Raw genomic sequence first — 20,396 nt, forward strand, 5'->3', positions numbered from 1 at the left:
AATAAGTACAGTATAAAGTGGACTAAATGTGTTATAATGACACAGAACCTCATGTGAGAAACACCAGATTTTAAAGAATCCAAACATACAAATCCCAAATGGTAGTGAAATGTTTCAGTAGAGTAATTGTGAAACACTGGTTTCTTAGTGTAGTAAGTTATATTTGTATTTAGTATTTACATAGTTTGTCATATGATTTTTAAGTTCTGTGCATATTTTCCATAGTGTAGTACAGGTTACTAAGTTGTGATTTGTTATTATTCTAATCTGGAATAGAAGCAGATATCTTTTTATTTAAGACAGTGCTCTTGTTATGCACATGGTACGTTAATAAGAAACAACATAGTACTGTAGTACTAATAGTAGTAGTAGTAGCACATTACAGATGTGGATGCAGAGAAGTCTGCACTGTGGTTTGAACAAACCTTTGTTACCACATATTACAGAGAATCAAGCTAAGTGTTGTCGAAGACACAAGGAAACATTTAACAGGGAATCAAAGTTTAGAGGCTGAAGAAATCTGGGGGAATGTTTGTGGCTGAGATCCTGTGGAGTCTTGTGGAATCTGACGAAGCTGCTGTGATTGATTTTAACCTGTCGAACAAAGCGTTGTCCTGTCAAAAGCAGGTAAAGCTGTTGCCTCCTCTCACCTGTTGCTAAACACAAAACAAACCCATCAGAGTCCGAGATGGATGGAGAGACATCTGCTGTCTCTCTCTCCCCTCCTGTGTGTCCTCTGTGACAACATCTGCTTCCTCCTCTGCTCTTTCCCATCATGCAGTGGGCGTGTCCTTTGTGTTGCCCTCCAGCTTCATTGTTTGTAGCCAATCATTGTCCTCGCCAAGCTGTTCCCACGATGCACTAGTAATGACCAGAAGGCGCTGATGGGAGCTGGTGTCTCTGAAGGAATGACTCCTCAGTCTTTACAACCTCTTGAACCCCCAGGGAGAAACGACAATAAAATAATAAATTAAAAACATAAACAAATCTCTCAAAGAGAAATGAGAAATGTGGTTAATTACTTTAAGTTCCAGCGACATCCCAGAATGAAAAGATATAAATACGTAGGATTTTATTTATATTACTAGATTTAATGGAGTCGTGTTCTGCAGATATTAACAGAGTCAGATGAAAGAGACAATCAGAGAAAGTGAAAGAGAGAGATGGAGCTCTGGGAAAAGATCAGAGCCTGGTCCCTGGGGAGCTGCGACAGATGAAGTAGCTGAATAAGCTGTCTGTCATTGTGTGCTGCTGTGGTCACTTCGTTTGTTCAAACTCAACAATGGATAAAGAAATCTCTGTTTTCCCACAAGATTTAGCCCAAAAAAAAGAAAAAAAAAAGATCGGAGGATCACCGGTCAGTGATGCTGTTTGTTTGTGAGGATTTGTCCTGGTCCCAAATTGCAATGCTAATAAAAACCAGAGGAGAGAGGTGTAAAGTCAGCGAGTCGCCGTTATGACGTTTCTGTGAATCAGCAAATAGGTGAAAAGAGGAACAACATTTATTTACTGTGCATCTGAGTGACGTTTAAAAACACGTCCAAAAATCAAATTTACAAAAACACCAATTAAATGTCTGAATATCTGAATACTGATGTTTTATTGTGCTGCATGTTAGATTTACAGACACAGCCATAGGATTTCAGCCTTGTGCTTCATGTTGTCAGCAGGTCCCTTTACCTCGTACTACATCAGTTTTTACAGGATTATTTTATTTACCTAGGTAAATCCTATTGGTGCAGGGTTAATAAACCACGACGGCTTAATAACACAGTAGAAAGAGAGACTGCAAATGTTTCCAGCATGAATAATGAATAATCAGTAGATAAACACATGAACCATTGGGGTTTGTTAATCAGTAATCTGATGTCTGTTTCCTCAGACATCTTTTTTGGTCTCTATGCTGTGGAATAACTACTGTACTACAGTGTAATAAACGACTACTGAACAAGATGTTGCTGAGTTCATGTTGTATAGTTTACTGTCTGAAATTATGTATTGTCTGAAACTATCTATTTGATTTCTGCCACAATCTAAAGGATGCTGAGGCCCGATCATTACTACTTGTAGATGACCGTTGACTGCTGATATTACATTTTATCTGATATTATACTGAATCCAAACCTGATCCGAACCCTGTGTGTGTCCATATCTCCAACAAGTTGTTGGTTTAGAAATGAAAAAGCCCCCCAAGTATTTATGATGTGTGATATCAGCTTATATGTAAAATATGGTTTCATTTGAGTGGAGTATTGTGACAGCATGATATTAGTGTTTTTACTTAAAGAGACCATGTTATGCATTTACATTTAGTTAAGTGAGGAACAAGGCAAACAAAAGATATAGGCTAAGGAGCGTAGTTATGCTTAGTTGGTTTTTCTATTAGTATTTTTATTCTATGGCTCTAAGCTATTAATTTATCATTTCAATGTATTGGTAGTACATTAGCTTTTACAATTTGAAATTTTCAGCTTTTGAAATCCACCCATACACATTCGAGCAGTGGATAGTGGACAAGACAAACAACCTCTCCAACAAAGATTACCAAAGGTATTGATACTGTATTGTGAAAACAACCTGCTGTAAAGTGCTGTGAAGTGGTGAAGTACATCTGTTAATGGCTCCACTGTTACCACTTAAGTCTTCTTCTACGTGAAAAGAAGATAAAGCTCCTTAGTTGTCCTGTACGTGCATACTCACACACATGAACACAGTAACACACAAACATTCAAACAGCTCTGAGGAGAGGAGAGGAGCACATGAATGGACAAATTAATCAGATTATAGCAGAGACACACTTAAACAGCCTGTTCTCTGGATTAGATATGGTCCTGCCTACTCCCTGTCAGAATACAAAGTGTGTGTGAGGAAAGAGAAGGAGGTGGGGAGTAGCTGAGACAATATGTTTCCATTATAAATATCAAACATGTAAACTTATACTTTCTGTAATGTGGAATTACTTCAGTTTGTGTGTTGGAAAATAGAAACTCAATAGAAAAAATACTCTATATATATACTTTATATACTCTACAGTAATATATATTATTATCAAAAGGTACTTTCAGTGTTTTACCATTATATATTAGTTTTTAATTTACATTTACATTTAGTCATTTAGCAGACGCTTTTATCCAAAGCGACTTACAAGTGAGGAACAAGGCAAGGAGACAAGAAGTCAAGGAGAAACAACATCAAAGCAGAGTGCTATCGAAAAAGTGTTTCTGTTTCAAGAGATGTTAGAAGTGTGATGTTTAAGTGCAAAGGAAGATGCGGAAGAGTTCTGTTTTCAGCAGTTTTTTAAAGATTGCAAGTGAGGTGGCTGAGCGTGCAGAGATAGGCAGCTCATTCCACCATCGTGGGATCACTGAGCTGAACAGTTTTCCTTGGTGTCGACTGTGTGGTGCTGGTACCAGCAGACGACGTTCCCTGGTTGAGCGCAGTGGACGGGAGGGGATGTAGACCTGAATGATTGAATTGAGATAAGATGGAGCTGTGGAGTTGACCACTCTGTAGGCAAGAGACAGAGCTTTGAACCTGATCCTTGCAGCCACAGGAAGCCAGTGCAAAGATCTGAAGAGCGATGTGACATGAGACCTTTTAGGTTGATTAAAAATGAGGCGTGCTGCCGCATTTTGGATCATCTGGAGGGGTTTGGTCGTGGATGCCGGTAAACCCATCAGTAGTGCATTGCAGTAATCCAGGCGAGATAAGATCAACGCTTGTACAATGAGTTCGGTTGTGTACTCTGTCAGATAGGGTCTGATCTTTCTGATATTGTGGAGGGCATATATACACGACCTAGCGACTGTGGCGATGTGATCTGTGAAGGTCAGCTGGTCATCAATGATGACCCCCAGGTTTCTGGCTGACTTAGTAGGGACAATCACCGCAGATCCAATGTTAATGCTGATGTTGTGTTGAGTTGAAGGTCTGGCAGGGAAGACTAGAAGTTCAGTTTTGGGTATGTTGAGTTGAAGGTGTCTTTTTCTCATCCAGGCAGAGATGTCAGAGAGACAGGCAGAGATACGAGATGAGACAGTTGAGTCATCCGGTGGAAAAGACAGGAAGAGCTGTGTGTCATCTGCATAGCAGTGACAAGAAAAGCCATGAGAATGCACTAATGCACACTACAGTTGTTTAAGGTTGCATAAAATTATTATTTTCTTATTATGTTTTGTATTAAAATCTGCAGCTGCAACATTTCCCTCTGAATTCTAGTGGAGGTAAAGTATAAAACAAGATCAACTGGAAGTATTAAAGTGCAGAATAAGATCCTCAACATTGTACCTATAAGATAACAATAGCTGAGTGAATGTACAACTACCACCGATGTTCAGTACCACAGTGCCAAAGGGGGACAACGAGTCCACGTGAACATGTGACTGATCTCACACTTCTCTATATATTTCACCATGAAGAAGATTCGATTTCCCCCTCCGAAGTTCAAAGAGTGCTGTTCTTTATGTGCAGCAGGGCAGCATATGGCAGCCAGTGACCAGGGCTTTGTCTGACTATTGACACCAGAGAGATGCAGAGAGGGAGGATACGAGTGTGTGCGACTGTTCGGGGGCCGGAGGACAGCCTCACGACAACAAAGGACCAGCTTTAAGCCTGTCTCCTGTGATTTTCCAACTCAGCGAAAAGCTATTGTGGCACTGAAAAAAGTTAAGTTAAAAAGCTTAGCATGGTATGTGCTAACAACTGCCCGCTGCTTGTGTAGTACAAGCAAATACGATTTGAGTAGTCACAGTTGCAGTCTTTTGGAAGGGCAACTGTGTGTGTGTGTGTGTGTGTGTGTGTGTGTGTGTGTGTGTGAGCCCTGGCAGGTCACTACTTCAATCTGTTGTTTTTTTCTAACATTGGTCACATATATTGTAAAATAACTGACTCTGCATCAACATATTAATCAGACTTTTCCAGATGTTCCTTTATTTTTCTCTCTGTCTTTGAATCCAACTACGACCATGACCGAGGCCATGACCTGTGTATTTACTGGTACGTGTGTGTTCTGAGAGCCAGCAGCAATTTAATACAGCTTATCGTGAGTAATTGTAATAAATATCTGATCATCTCTCGGCCAATTTCACTGTCTAGTGTACGCGCGTGTGTTTATACGAGACTGGGAAACAGATGAGTTTCTTTGATGACTACTTCTACACTCCCAGTGGTCGTTAAATGGCACACACACACACACACACACACTTATACACACAGAGTAGTCAGGCAGGGGTAAACCGGGACTAAATCCAGACTGGTGGTTTCTCTCTCCAGCTATAAATACCCCTCTGCTTAAAACAAAATCACACACACACACACACACACACGTAGTAGTGATACTCATGTGCAGAAGCCCGTTACAAAAACATTCATTTAGAAACTCATCAAGACTAATACAAATACACATGTATTGTTTATGCACATACGCACACACACAGACACACACTCTCTCTCTCTCTCTCTCTCTCACACACACACACACACACACACACACACACACACACACAAATACTCACACACAAAGAGATGGCTCTGGCCTCAGAGGAGGTTAGCTAAGTGGTCTATGATTATGGGGTGTGTCTTTGTCTCATTTAGTGGTTCCACTAGGAGACAGTCTTCTGCTGCGTCAGGCAAACTCACACACACACACACAAACACACACACACACACACACACACACAGACACACACACTATCACTCAGCGACAACACATCCGTGAACTTAAAATTGTTCGATTGCTCTTTTCAGGGCATATGTAAAAATAGCTGCATCCTCTTTGCTAATGCTTTGTTTGACTATTTTTGGACAAATTCATCTACGTGATGTGTCTTACTCAATCTATTCCTTGTTTAGACGCATGTAATCATTAGAAATAAACATATAAATAAAAAATCAGTCAGCACCAGATGTTCTATATTTCATTCCTTTTTTATTTTGGAAAAATATTGCGCTGTTATCCAGTAATAAAAATGACAGGCTCTGTACATACAACTTTTCTCTTTAAATACAACACAGTCACAGTGGTCTCAAGTGCCTAACACATACATGCATACATACATACTTACATACATACATTATCTGCCAAATAAAAATGATCCAACTTAAATTATAACAGGTTTAACAAGAAAAATCACAACAAAATGAAACTCAAATAATTACATAATTAAATTAAAAGAATACATCTTTCTTTAGATAACAAATAAAATAAAAAGAAATTATCCTAACCAATGGCAGGCAGGGTGATGGTGTCCTTCGATTGGCTAATAGTGGAAGACTGGGAGTGAAGGGAGTGGGAGTGAGCAGTGCATACATGTGACACCACACATGGGCATCACGTCTTGGGTACACACACACTCAGACACACACCTCCATAGTGCAATGAGGTCTTGGCAGTTAAGACTAGTCCATTGTGGCTCGGCTTACTCGGAAACTCAGCAGCATCGCCAGAATTTTGCAGTTATCAACATTGTTTAAGTAGTTTAGTCAATAAATTGAGGCCAGAAGACCTGCCGCAGTATTGGGTGGCACTAAATACTGAATTTCCCTCAGGATTTTTTCTGATTTGTTTCACTTTGTCTCCCCTTGTTTGTCCTCTAATGCTGAAAGTGTATCCTAAGTTGCTCTGCCCAAAACATTGCCCTGTGTATCATAACCTTCAGGGGTCAGAGGCCAGTATGGCCCAACAGGATCCATGTTGGATCAATCTGCAGTCACTACTGGAGTCTTCAGTTCTCTATTTTCTGCTGAGAACCAGCTCAGCCAACACTCTCTCTGTCAGTGCTGCAGAGTTAAAAAGCTGTTGTAGAAGTCCCATTATTTTTATTTTTGTTTGTATTGTTTTGCCATGAAGGCGCTAATTGGATTTTTAGCAATAAAGAGACTACAGCAGCAGCTGCAGCACTAATAAAGTCGAGGGACGTTGCCACAACTTCACCCTTTATTCCGCAGCACTGCACAGAAATGAACTGTCCAATATCCACAACAGCTTTTACACTGCATTGTAAAACCACAGCACATAACAGTACTACAACAGTACTTCAAAGGTTCTCAGTACTCCAAAGGTACTACTTTGTTCATTCAATCAGTACTCCACGGTACTACAATATCATCAGTCAACATCCAAATCCATACTCCACTGTTCATCAGGAGAAGAGTTTGTCTTGGTACAAGCAGTAAATCATCCAGTACTGCAGCAGACATAACACACGCTCCTCAGCAGTTCTCCTGCAGTCGTCTTTCGACTGCATTAGCGCTCGTTCTGTGATGTTTCTGTACAAAGTTTGTACGAGTACTAGCACTGTCTTGGTACTTCACGCCACTGAGTCAGCATTGGGGCTACATCAATCGATGGTTGAAAATGTCCGGTATTCAAATGTAGTACTGATGGATGCTTTGTAAGTCGGCAATGACTCTGTGCCGGCTCGGCAGAACCTTGGCTCAAAGTCCTCCGGTAAATCCCAGGGAACAGCAGCAAACAGCAGGAGTAAAACCTCCTGGAGACGAGCTGAGCTCTACTACTCAGGGCTGGTGTGTGGACCACTATCAACCAGAGGAAACTGGTCCAGTCTGACTAGTATCATACCTGAAACAGAGAAAGAAAACCATCAATGTTTCGTGTGTTTTTACACAGTTGCTAAGTGATGTTATAATTATTTTAAGTGTTAGTCAGACAGATAAATAGAGTTTTGTTTACTCACCTCTGTAGCGATGATGCATTCGTCTTTCTGGTCTGATATGACGTAGACAGATTGGTATTTGGTGTCGGTGGTACTCTGGTACCTGCTCTCACTGGAACATTGGTATTCAGCATCACTTGCTGGTTGGTATTTAAGCTCACTCGCTGTGTGAGTATTTATTTTAACAGATACGTACCTGTTTTGTCTCTTCCTGTATCCTTCTTCTGAGTCAGACTCATCTAGCATTTCACACTTGACCTCTGGCTCATCATGCTCTTCTTCTTTACACAGTGACAGCTCCTCAGGACGCAACTCGTGGACCAGGTTGTACTCCACACTGGGGTAACGCGTCTTAAAGCCGTTCTTTTCTGATCCATTGAGCCCGCTGATTCCACTCAGACCACCCAGTGACCCAGAGAGGTCTGAATGGTAATCCACCTTCTTGTTGGTGTTTTTAATTGATGTTGTCATCACAGCTCCCAATTCCTTATCACCACGCAGACAGTTGTTGGTGGTTGTCAGGTTGTTCATGGTCTCGTGGCTGTCACTGTGAATGCTGTCACTGTGGTGACGGTGCCGCTCCTGCAGTTTGACCCGAACGTAGACCACCAGCACCGAGCAGCTGATGAGGATCACAAGAACGAGGAAGACACCAGCACACACGGCAGTCCACGGGAATCCACTCTCATCATCCCCATCATCTTCAACATTTCCACTTTCTGAAGCAGAGTATCTCCCAACTGGTTCTTCCACCACCGGCGCCTCTGGTAGCAGGAACTGGCAGTTGTGACCACCGTAGCCAGGCACACAGGCGCACACATAGCGACCTCCTCGCTCATGGCAGGTGGCTCCATTGTGGCAGGGGTTATGAGAGCACCGGGAGATGGGAGAGCTGCAGTTTTTACCAGTATAGCCTACAGAAGAAGAGAAAAGAGTTTGAGACTCTTGCACAAAAGCAGCACAAATCTGCAGAAAAACTTATGATGAAGAATGTGTTGAGAGCTGTCATACCTGGAGGACAGGTGCAGGTGTAGCCATTCACTCCCTCCTGGCACGTTCCACCATTTTGACAAGGGAAGGACGGACAATATCCAGAGATGCTGCTGCTGCTGTCTTCACAGTTAGGACCAGAAAATCCCTCAGGACACTGACAGAGGTAGGAGTTCACCAGATCCACACATTCTGCACCTGCAGAGGGCAAAGTGATTCAGACAGAAGCTTAGAGTCAGACCCCAGACGTTTGAACACTCCACTTCTTGTATAGATCTGATTGAGGGTCAGGGTAAACTTAAAAACACAGAAGACAACTTACCATTTAAGCAGGGGTTGGATGAGCAGTGGTCGATTTTCTTCTCACAGTTGAAACCAGCGTATCCTACTGGGCACTGACAGAAGTAGCCTCCCTCAGGGTTGTCAACACAACGTCCACCATTAAAGCAGGGTCCATCTGCACAGGTGTTAGCACTCAACTCGCAGTTGTTGCCATAGAAGCCAGGTGGACAGGTGCACTTGTATCCACTGTCGTTATCCTATAAAGGAAAGAGGGCAGACCGTGGTTACACACAGATCTATTGCTATGAACACCGTATCAATACTTCAGCTCTCTGTCATTGATACTCACAGTGCAGCTGCCTCCATTACGACACGGGTTTCCTGAACATTTGTCGACCTGGATCTCACAGCTGGCACCTGTGAATCCAGGTAGACAGGAGCAAGTGTAGCTGCCCTGGCCAGTGTTGGTACAAGTGGCTCCATTAAGACAGGGCTTATGGTGTGTGCAGTAGTTCAGATCTGGAAACATCAGCACAAAAAACAAAACTTTAGAAAAAACACGGCTAAAAGATGAAAACAAAGAGAGCTGGCTGACTCCCAGAGGGTCCCAACAAAGTAGTGAATCTCTCAGTAAACTCACCCTGGTTGCAGAAGAGCCCGCCCCACCCCTCCTGGCAGTTACATTGCCAGGGCTGTTGGCAGGTGCCATGGAGGCAGCCCGGGTAACGGATACAGTCATCACAGTAACGCCCACTGAAGCCCACACGACACCTGAGAACACGACAACCATTCAAGACGGTTAGTAACAAATAAAGGAAACCAGATTTGAGAAATGAATGTCAGTGGTTTTCAGACTTACTTGCACTCTCCTGGTTTATCACAGAAGCCGTGTTCTTCGTCACAGCCAGGAAGACAAATTGCTGCAGAGAGGAAACAAATAGTGACATGTGAATTATGGGAAATCCAGTATAGGAAACATGTGTTTGCCCTCCATCAGTCTCCTATTCACATGGGGCCTTTCTAAACCGCTGCCTGCTTGTCTGGTTGGTGCCTTTTCCTTCTTATCTGTTCGTGCGTCCAGTTTTCTGGCTGCTTGTGTCTTTGATTCCTAGTTTAGGCCTAATAAACCATGTTGGTAAAGTCATCCTGGAACAACGTGAACTGCCCTGATCATGGGCTGAAGTGTGTTATTCTCTTGAACGCTGCTAAAGTTGCTGAAATTTTTCCCTCTTGGCTCGAACAGCCCACACAGGGCTACGACAGCTTTGGTCCCCAAAGGGGGGAACCAGCCAACAAGCCCTCTCCTTTAACATGGTTGTTCTCCAGCACAAAAGCATCCCACACAAAGCCTCCTTTCTCCTCTTGACTGTGGGTCAGAAGTCCCTTTTCTCACCCCTGGCCCCTCTCCTCCTCTCCCCCCTATCCCCTCCTCCTTCCGATCATCCTCTCCTGTCTTCCTTTTCCATCCACTTATCCCCGCTTCTCTCCTCCTCCTCTCTTCTTCCTTTCCTCCTCTACACTCTCCTCTCCCTCCTCGGCTCCTCCCTTCTCTCCTCACTCCCCTCCTCTTCTTCCCCCCCCCCCCAGGGCCAGCTGGTCTGTGTGGAGCTAACCACCAGACAGCTGCTCCATTGTCTCCTCTCACCGAGCAGCTGCCCCCTCCACAACAATACACAGCCCCACTCGGCCAATCACCAGCCCAAGCCACAACAATACAGGACCCCCACTTGGCCAATCGGGGAGGAGGTTTGAGGCGAGGAGGCCCCAGTGGTCTAATGGAAGGCACGCGGCGTGTGAATTACTGAGGAGCCAGTGCGGCTCATTAGAATGGAGGCCTCTGGTGCTATGGGATAACTAACTGACGCCTGTTGCACACGGGCCCTGCGTTAGGAAAAAGTCCCTAAACAATAACAATAGACAAGTGACTGTAGGGAAATTTATTTTGTAAAGTAGAGACTGAAACTCTCAAATCCTCATCAATGCTAATTTAGAACTGTTTAAACTTTAACAGTTAAACAAGGATATTTTCATCTCACAGTGATTCCTGAGCTCTGACCTGTCTCAGCGTTTCATGCTTTCTGTAAACATCAACACCTACTGCACATGTTTATGTGCTGCTCCGCCAACCGAATCCTCATCTGTTCACCAAACAACCTCTTTTATGACCTTTTGCTCATGTTGCTGCAGGCAGCCTGGAAGATAATGTTGATATAATGAGCAAACCCACTTACGTTCAGTGCAGTACTGTCCTTTCCAGCCAGAGTTGCATATGATCTCTCCGCGCTCGCCACAGGTGAAGTGTCCAAAGGCATCGTCTCGTGGTCGGCAGAAGACGGAGCAGCCATCGCCGTAGTAGTGCTCGTCACACAGGAAGCGATAAGAGTAACGGAGCTCTGTCCTGCCGGCTGTCTGCATGTCCTTTGACCATTCTTCTCCCACAGAGAGGTGACGCTGAGTGGCGATTCTGCTGATCAGATGCTCTGGATTGTCTGCAAAAGTCAAGGATGCAGCTTGTTATAGGTCATGTGTCGTTAATATCATGATTAAATTATGACAGCAGCACCTTGCCACTGCCATACATCATCAGTTATATCCCCTTTGTTTAGAACAAATTTCATACATTTGTCTAATGTAGACTTTGCTCTAGCCAGCTCTTCATCTCGGTGGATCTGAGATGTGGTTGTTCAGATCAGATGTGTCTGAATAAAAACTATGTTTAAGCTGTGATCTGTGCACTTTATTATACAAATAAATGGACAGACTAACATCATAAAATCTTTGGCATCCACCAGGTTTTCCATTATCTCCACCACCACCACCAAACATTCCCAATCTTGTGCTGCCTGTTAGTCAGCATTAGTGCGGTGATAAGAGCAGGACGTAAAGATAACAAGAGCAAATATCTCACCACGGGGTCAAATCTCAGCTGGCACCTGCAAAAACTGTGTATATCCGTTTCTCTGTGTCATGTTAAAGATATCTGGTCATTAAAAACAGAAGCTCTGTGTGAATTCTAATGTGTATTTAGGTTTAATGTGATGGAATTAGTAGTTTTTTACACTGGGGCAACATAACATTCATTAACACCTTGTGTATTTGAGTGTCAGTAAGATACCCTCATGTTGGGCTGTTTGTCACTAATGACTGAGCACTAAGTGAAAAACATGCCACAGATAGAAAACATAGCCACCAGCAGCCTTCTGGCTTCTCTTTGAGTTACACTGCTGCCACCCACCTGTTGTCAGGTCGTCCAGGGAGTCGGTGTGCAGAGCTTCAATGATCAGCGAAAACGTCCCCTGAGGAGAGACAGAGAGAGTCAACAGCTGCTCGGCCTGGAGGCCTCCCTCCCTCCGCAGGGCAGCAGAGGGCCATTAGGAGGCCTCCCAATAAACTTCACAGCCTAATTCCCATGTTGATTAGGGACCTAATAAGGGATACTACCTGCTCCCGCTTCACACCCCTGCTACTATCACACTCTGACACCGCCGTAAAACCAAACGAGGCGGAATTTCACGCTGCGCTGCCAATGATGTGCCAACTCAGAGGATGTTAAATTTCCCACCACGCCTGGTCGGAGGAGAGGAGCGTTTGGTGAAAACACCCCCACCCCTCTCCTCCACGCACACACACACACACACACACACACACACAACCTTCTCCCCTCCCCGTTTTATCCTACCAAAGAGCACAGAAATACTACAATAGCCCCTCTCACACAGTGCTGACAAAGACCCTCACAAGTGTTGAGTTTGGGAGCATCTGTTGCGTTTTGCACTCTTCAAAGCTAATGTGTCCCACTGGGATAATAACTTCACAGACTCCCCCGGTTTGCATCACTCTCTCTAAATGTGCCATTAATGCAAACTGGCCGTAAACAGCATGACAGTAATATCACACCACTATAAATTCAGTTTATATGGAATTGGGTAAAGTTGATGATCACTGACTTGTGGAGATGTAATTAATACAGTGTGATAAATATTAGTCCTCAAAAAATGTCTGTAAACACTCACTGGCCATGTGAAGCCGAAGGGAAAGCGGATGGGGTTGGTGAAGCTGTCCGCGTTGGTCTCGGGAACCTGGAAAGAGTTGGAGCCGAGGACTGGAGTCACGGCGCCGCCGTAGGTGCAGGGAGGCTCTGGGGAGACGTTGGCCTGATAATGCTTCAGACAGACCCGAAAGAAAGTCTTGCATTCACACTGCTGCTGGCCCTGCAGATGAGCGGAGCCTCCGGGGCAGCAGTTGGCGTTCCCCGTTACACCTTTCTTGTTGAGAAACTCTTGCAGCTTGAGCTCAAACACTCCGGAGCACAAAACCTACAGAGGTAACACACAAACACAGTCAGACCGGTGCGTTTCAGACAGGTCACCTTATTGGTTTGCACTTGTGCTTATGCACATTATTCTGAAACCAAATCGTTTGCATCTATAAAATCTGCGTTTCGTTGGACCTACCTGGCAGGTGAGTAGGGAGAGGGTGACAACCAGGAGCAGACACAGGCGTCCCATTGTGTTGACAGGCAGTGAAAGCTCCACAGGTCCGAGCAGCCCGACTCAAACAATCATGGAGAAAGTTGTAAAAGCTTTCCGTTATGTCACAGACAAGATGAACTCTTGACGCGCAGGAGGGAAGGTGAGGAGCAACTTTTCCTTTGGTGTCTTTTGCCCCCCTCCCTATTTTCCCATACGAGTTTTTGACAGAAAGTAAAAAAGGGTTTACAGTGTAAAGTAATCCTCAGCAGAAGGATCCCCTTGGAGAAGCGTGATTGAAATCCCCGATGTAAATATAAGAGAGTTATTCCAGTGAGTCGCTGTAGAAAGGTGCAGCTCTGATGGCCTTGTTTATTTTTCCACTTGCTCGTTAATGATGCGCTGAAAACAAATCTCCGTCTCTCGCTGCCTCTCTCGGTGTAACAGTGCGTGTGTCTGATGAGTCTCCTGTCCTGCACATGGTTTTATACCGGGCCAGCAGGCGAAGGGTAATAAGATGCAAATGAGCCCCTCTGCTCCTCTTCTTCCCCTCCCTCCACCACGACCACAAGTCCGCCCCGGGGCCATCACAAAGAAAGAGGAGGGGGTGGAGGAGAGGGGGTGCGCACAACTTTTCTAAACCCGCCCCCCTCCTCTCTTTCTCTCAAAGAGACAGACCAAATGGCTAGTGAGCTGTTAAATGTGCAACAACCCCTTGCTTCCCTTGATGCCTCCCATTTACATTCCGACAAACTCTTTAACCCTCTGCGCTAAATCCTGCGCATCGCAGCATTCAGTGATTTATGTGCGCAGCAGAAAGTCCGAAGGTGGCTTCTCATATTTGGGGTTATAGTAAAGCATATGCTTGACCGGGTCCCGGCATGGCCAGCCGGCCAGCCAGCCGTCCCAACTGCGTTACAACGACCATCTGCTCCGCCACATTCCTATGGCGGTACCCCTGCCGTGGTTTCACATGTCCACACCCCCAAAACAAGTCGATCTGTTCCTATTACCTCATATTTATTTATTGGTTAATACGTCTCTTTAAGCACATTCATAAATGTTACTGTTTTACTGATGTGTGCGTAAATGATTTGTTGGTACATGGCTGAATCATCTGATTGATTCGTTCTCCCTCAAAGAACAAACAACAACAATATTATTTAATAACATCAGTTTATTGGCAAAAATAAGGTTTATAATTCTGTAAATATCCCAAAATTACACTTTGAGACATTTTAAATAGATGGAGTTCCAGCTTTACTATTCTCTGAAACCAAATCTAAACCAAGTGCGTAAAGACGCACCAAAACAAGCACGCACTGGCTGCAGGCCAATTCACACCTAAATCGTTTTCACCGCATGCCTGTGTATTTCCCTTACATGCTCTTTGGTAGAGGCAGTAAAAAAAAAAAGAGTGGTGTGTCACTCGCGTGGCTGTCATTAAGAGACTTTGTGAGGAGAAGGAGGGGGAGGGCGATGAGGAGGAGGGGAGGCATAGAGGGAGTAAAGTTTTTCTCTTTGTGCTTTCAGCTGTATGGTAATTGGGCCGGCAGCACCTGCTCTCCCACAATAATACATCACCAGAGAGAGAGAGAGAGAGATAGAGGGAGAGAAAGAGAGAGAGAGATAACATGACTGGTTGTATAAACAATAATCTTTACAATATCACATTTCCTACATACAATCAGGAGAGATAAAACGTTATAGACTGCAGCTACAGCTAATGGACACAATAAAAGTCCCTGAAGGTTCTCTGTATAAAGTAAACTGGGAACTAACTGGGACTCCACACAGGCAGCCACTGTCTAATTTGCATATCTGTGTGTAGAAAAATGTGGGGAAGAATTCGCACTTGTTGGCATTTTTATGAACCTATCTGGGGACTATGCAAACAAATCCACTCATATGCTCTGCTGTTTTGTGATTCTAGTACTTTCTGAATGTTAATGAAGTACTTGTACTTTACAGTTAATGCTACTTTATACCTCTGCAGTTCTGAAAGCTGTAGTTACTACTTACTCTGTGGATATAGATAATCAGAAAATCAATTTTCAACATATTATTATGGATTAATCTCTTTCCCATGGTCCCATATTTCATGTTAAGGTTTTACATAAAGACAAATCTGCCGGTCATATGATATACACACATCCCCACAGTGGTCTCCAGCTGTAGTCGCAGCCCCTTGTCATATTTCTGATGTCTATGAACTTTTAGCAGCTCTGCCAAACATGGATTTTCTCTCTAAATATTTTTTATGGTTTCAATTAAATAACTGTTTGAGGCCCAAGCAGGTTTAATTATCAAAAAATGTGCAAAACCAAACACAAATCCAGCCCAAAGTCCAAGAACAGAAACAGATTTGTGTGTGAGAACTTTTGCTTCTTTCCTGCTGCGACAGTAAAAAGCTGTTGAAGTGGTGGCGACTCAGAATCAACAATCTTATATCTCTCACTGACAAAACAAGCACTTTTGTGATGGTAATGTTTGTATAACTTTAATTATTATGTAGTATTTCTTTTTTGGTTTTCATTTGTGTACTTTGCACACTTGTCAGTCAACTGAACCTTCACAACAAAGATCCAGGACAGAGGATGACTTCGCCGACTTTCAGTCTGCTTCCTGTGGTTCTAGTCTGGGGGGTACGTATACATGTTTAATAAAACTTCTCTACTCCAGCTGAAAACTAAATGAATTAATATTCATATACACACACTCCCCAAACTACAATTATAGGATGCAAGTTTGCAGTATCTATACTTCAGAGTGCTGACTTCCAGTGTTTACGCTTAATGTGCACACACTTGAGCACTGGGAGGAGGAGGAGGGGAATCTTAATTAACAAGTACAATTGAAGCTGTTCCCTTTGCACAACAACACTGTTTTGATCTGCTGCTCCCTCAGAGAAATGAGACCTTCATTCACACTCCCAACCAACCTCGCCCTCGCCCTCACCCTCTACGGGCACCTCTCAGCCCGTCATGTCAACACGCACAGTGACCGGTGCACTGGGAGCTGGGGGTGTCCTTGTCTTTGCATTAGTTTGATGACCCTGCTTGGCTTTAATTCCCTCTGGGTGAGCTATAGATGAATGAGAAGCCTATGTTTAATGTGGCTGCGTGTCCATGATGTGCTCTTTACACCCTTTAAAGCTGATTGAAGGGCCTTTAACCTTAAGCTTTAACACTATTATCATTGCCTGCCACCGTCTTTCCAGATTCCCCTATGTGTGTCCAGCTATAGGACGCTGCTCATTTCATTTAACCAGTTGATTTCAGCCCCCTCCTCAATAGCCGACAATGCTCCTATGTGGCGTGGCGGAAAATCTTTCTCTTGAAACCCTTTATTTACACTCATCCCGACTTTCAGAGGTCCTCGGTGCTCTTTCTCTCACTCTCTCTGTATTAGGCCAATATACTATCTGTCATTCATCACCATGACGTGGCACACATTTTCCGATTACGCCAGCAAAGCGTGACTGAAAAGCATGGTGAGATGGAAAGTGCCCCCCACCCCCACCCCCCCCCCCCCCCCACACACACACACACACACTTCTCCACCCTCTCTCCTTCGATCCCCATGCAGCAGCATCAAAACGACATTTTCCCCTAAAACCTAATTTATGCCAGGAGATTCTCTAATTGTGTCGTGAGGAAACCGCAGAAAACTCCTCCCCAGCTCTGATCCCTCTGTGTGCGCGTGGGTGCGTGCACGCGCACGTGTGTGTGCGTGAGGTTAAAAAAATGTTTAACTGGAGGTCGATTGTTTAACTGAAGTGCTTCCCTATTGTCTATGTGTGCGCGTGCGGCTGCATGTGTGCGCCCGCGCGCGCGCGCGTGCATGCATGCATGTGTTTGAGCGTGCACCTCTGTGACGCGCGGGTGGGGGGACAACAAAGGAAGAGGTCTCGCGCCCCGCCGCTCATTCATCCCATTCTCTCGCAAAGTAATTCCCATTGATTCTCATTGAACGCAGAGTCGCGAGCCCCTCGGGGGAGAGCTGTGTGATTTGTGAAGGGTCGCGAGGACAAGGCACGCCCCTCCTCGAGCCTCGGCCATCTGCTCACGAAACACCACAACACCAACCAGCTCCCAAATGGCTTCCTTCACCTCTGTTTCCCCCTAATTCTCCTCGTTTCTCCGTCTCCATCCACCTCTTCTCCTTCTTCTTCCTCACTCTGCCACCTCTTCATCTCACCTCTCCGTCCTCCAGCCAGCTCCCAGTGCTCTGCTCCTCTCTCTCCATCTATTGGGCTGCAGGCTGAATTCCTCTAGAGGTGAAGCTACTTGTTGGGCCAAATCACAGTGGAGGCATGCAGTGGCTTTGAGGTGGCCATATGGCTTCTGTGTGTGTGTGTGCGTGCCAAGAAATGGATGGATGGCTGTCGTGGGAACCTCCACATCATCACCATCACACCAAACACACGTGAAAACACACATACAACACACACGAACACTGCTGCTCATACTGGAGCACGGCAGCATTGGGTCTGGTCATAGGGACTAAAGTACTCGTTTATCTGCTGCTTTGATTAAACCAGTGCTGAGACGTGATTCAAGTAAGTATACATGTGCAGGCGATAGATAGATAGATAGATAGGTAGATAGATAGATAGATAGATAGATAGATAGATAGATAGATAGATAGATAGATAGATAGATAGATCAACACAGTGACGTCAGAAACTTAAGACTCGTGTCCCCCTCCCCATCTGAGCAACAAAGACCTGAGGCCGTGCCCACCTACCAACCCACTCAGCAACAAAGCAACTTCAACCACCTGTTAGCCTCAAAGGGCAACACGAACCTATATTACACATGTGTTTTGGTACAGCTATGATAATGTGACAAACCTATTTGAAGTAATAGCTCTTAAAAAGAAGTTTATTCACAGGGCAAAAACCATGAGTCCGTATCAAGATGGAGTTTTTTAAGTCCGTTTAACTTTAATTTTTTCACTTTTTAACCATTTTTACTTCTGTTCATTCAGGTTTTTATCATATTCATTTAAGATGAAATGGTCAAATAACAGGTTTTTTCAATGTACTTAAATAATAGATAAATTAATAATAGATAAATAATAGAAAAATGAAAAATGTACATTTTCCAATGTTTTGTTGTTTTTTCTAATGTTTCTGATGAACTTAAATCAAACAAACAAACAAACAAACAATAACCCTGGTATTTTAAACAAACCCCACACTCCCTGCTCTCTGAGATCTCTTGTCCTTTGGCCCCCTGGGGGTCCTTGGCCTTTAGTTTGACAACCCATGGCCTCTAGCGGCAGGATTAGCCAGGCCAGCTGCCCACAGAGACCCACACAGCCCTAGACGCTGACACCGGGCCTGACCCCCAGGTGGCTACTCTCAGGCACACTGAGGGGATTTGGACAGCACTTGGTGTGTGTATGTGTGTGTGCGCTGTTCTTTCAGTTGGACAACTGTTGAGCTGGTACAGATTTGGGCAGCGGTGCTCTTTGTGTGCGTGAGCGTGCTTGTATGGTCACTTCTTTCGGGGGGTTAACTGTTGATCCAGTACAAATGGGAGGTGTTGGGGGGTAGGGCTGAGGGCAGTCGTGTGCTCCTGGAACATCTGCCTCTGTTTCTCCTGAGCAGAGGGGGGAGGAGACTGAAGAGGAGAAGGAAGAGTCAGTGTAGGAGGAGGAGGAGGAAGTTGTAAAGGTCCAATGTGAATAGACAACAGACCCAAACACTGGCTGCTGAAAGTGGGATGCAGGATTATGTAAGCTGCATCTCAGGGCTGGTTATTGTTATGTCAGGGCATGAAAATGCAGATGTACGCACATCCAGGTGTGTAACGTCTTCAGTGCACGTGTAGCTTTCCATGTGGGACTCATACTACACCTGCAGCCTGCTCACACAACCCTCCCTGGGACCGTAGAGACTATTTATTACCACTGTCAGGATCCAGAAAATGTTGTAAACTTTGAACTCTGTGTGAGTTTGATGAAGCACTTTCTTGTTTTGCTTTTTAACAATTCAAATGACTTGAAAACAAAATGGTCTTTCAGTCGAAGCTGGCAGAGTAAACATGACATTTTCCCATGACTTCCAAAATGTCCAACATAAGCTCATACAAAGTGACTTCTTTGTCCAAATGCCATGAGGAAAACCTGAGAATCTGTTCATTTTAATTTTTCGTTCATTTTAATAAGTTGTTCTCACAGCAAAATGGAAAACTCTGTGGGTTACAGCTTCTAAAAGGTAAATATTGTCGGTCTTTGTTCTCCTTTATCACAATAAACTTGACATTTGGGGGTTTTGAACTGATTAAATGAAACATTTTAACATGTTGCCATTGCATATTCTGATTTCTTGTATTTAAGGAATGATTAATAATAGTAGATTAATAGACAACAAAGTCACTGTTAGCTGCAACCTTAGTTTTTGTTTCTGCTTCTTCTCTTTGAAGATCCCTGTTGTCACAGATCCTTGTGCACCTCTCTGTGTTTAACCAGCTCACTCTGACATCTTTGCAATCTATTTCAGACTAAACAATTTTTAATAGCATATAGTCTGGATAAATGATCCATGTTTACAGATCGCTCCACTGTAGTAAAAACAGTGGGCTGATTTTCTGTCATAATCAGAAGACTTGAATTTAAATGTGACTATAGAACATCTACTTATCTCTATGCAACACAACTCCATGTTAATGTCATCTCTTCCTCTTCCAACACAGACATATAGACTCAAGCCTGCTCCACAGCTCATCATACGTTCTGAACATGAACAGGTGGAGCAGCTGTTGATGTAACATCTGCAAAAATTCAGACCTTTGATTCCTGAAGTCTAAAACTCAGAGAGCTGAAGTCGCCACAGCCAGAGGCACGTAAAGGGTAAAACTGTGACTGAAACCTAAAGTTTGCTGAGTCCAGCGGTCATACGTTTTCAGTGCAATCATGGGGGTGCAGATTTACAACACAGCTCCTCCCTGTTTGAAGATCAGTTGACAGGGAG

The 20,396-nt window shown here is 44.1% G+C and overlaps 1 protein-coding gene across 1 annotated transcript; it reads right to left on the minus strand.

Moving 5' to 3' along the window:
* Window positions 1-5,950: 5,950 nt before the first annotated feature.
* Window positions 5,951-13,859, minus strand: LOC113173913 (delta-like protein D). The gene is made up of 11 exons (XM_026377497.1): window positions 13,400-13,859; window positions 12,959-13,261; window positions 12,181-12,241; window positions 11,177-11,434; window positions 9,805-9,865; window positions 9,586-9,716; window positions 9,295-9,464; window positions 8,986-9,202; window positions 8,685-8,861; window positions 7,695-8,587; window positions 5,951-7,579 (listed from the first exon to the last, which is right to left on the minus strand). The coding sequence occupies exons 1-11, from the start codon at window positions 13,451-13,453 to the stop codon at window positions 7,574-7,576; spliced, it is 2,331 nt and encodes a 776-aa protein (XP_026233282.1). The 5' UTR covers window positions 13,454-13,859; the 3' UTR covers window positions 5,951-7,573.
* Window positions 13,860-20,396: the final 6,537 nt, after the last annotated feature.

Source organism: Anabas testudineus, chromosome 3, assembly GCF_900324465.2.
Source record: "Anabas testudineus chromosome 3, fAnaTes1.2, whole genome shotgun sequence".
Lineage (NCBI taxonomy): Eukaryota > Metazoa > Chordata > Actinopteri > Anabantiformes > Anabantidae > Anabas > Anabas testudineus.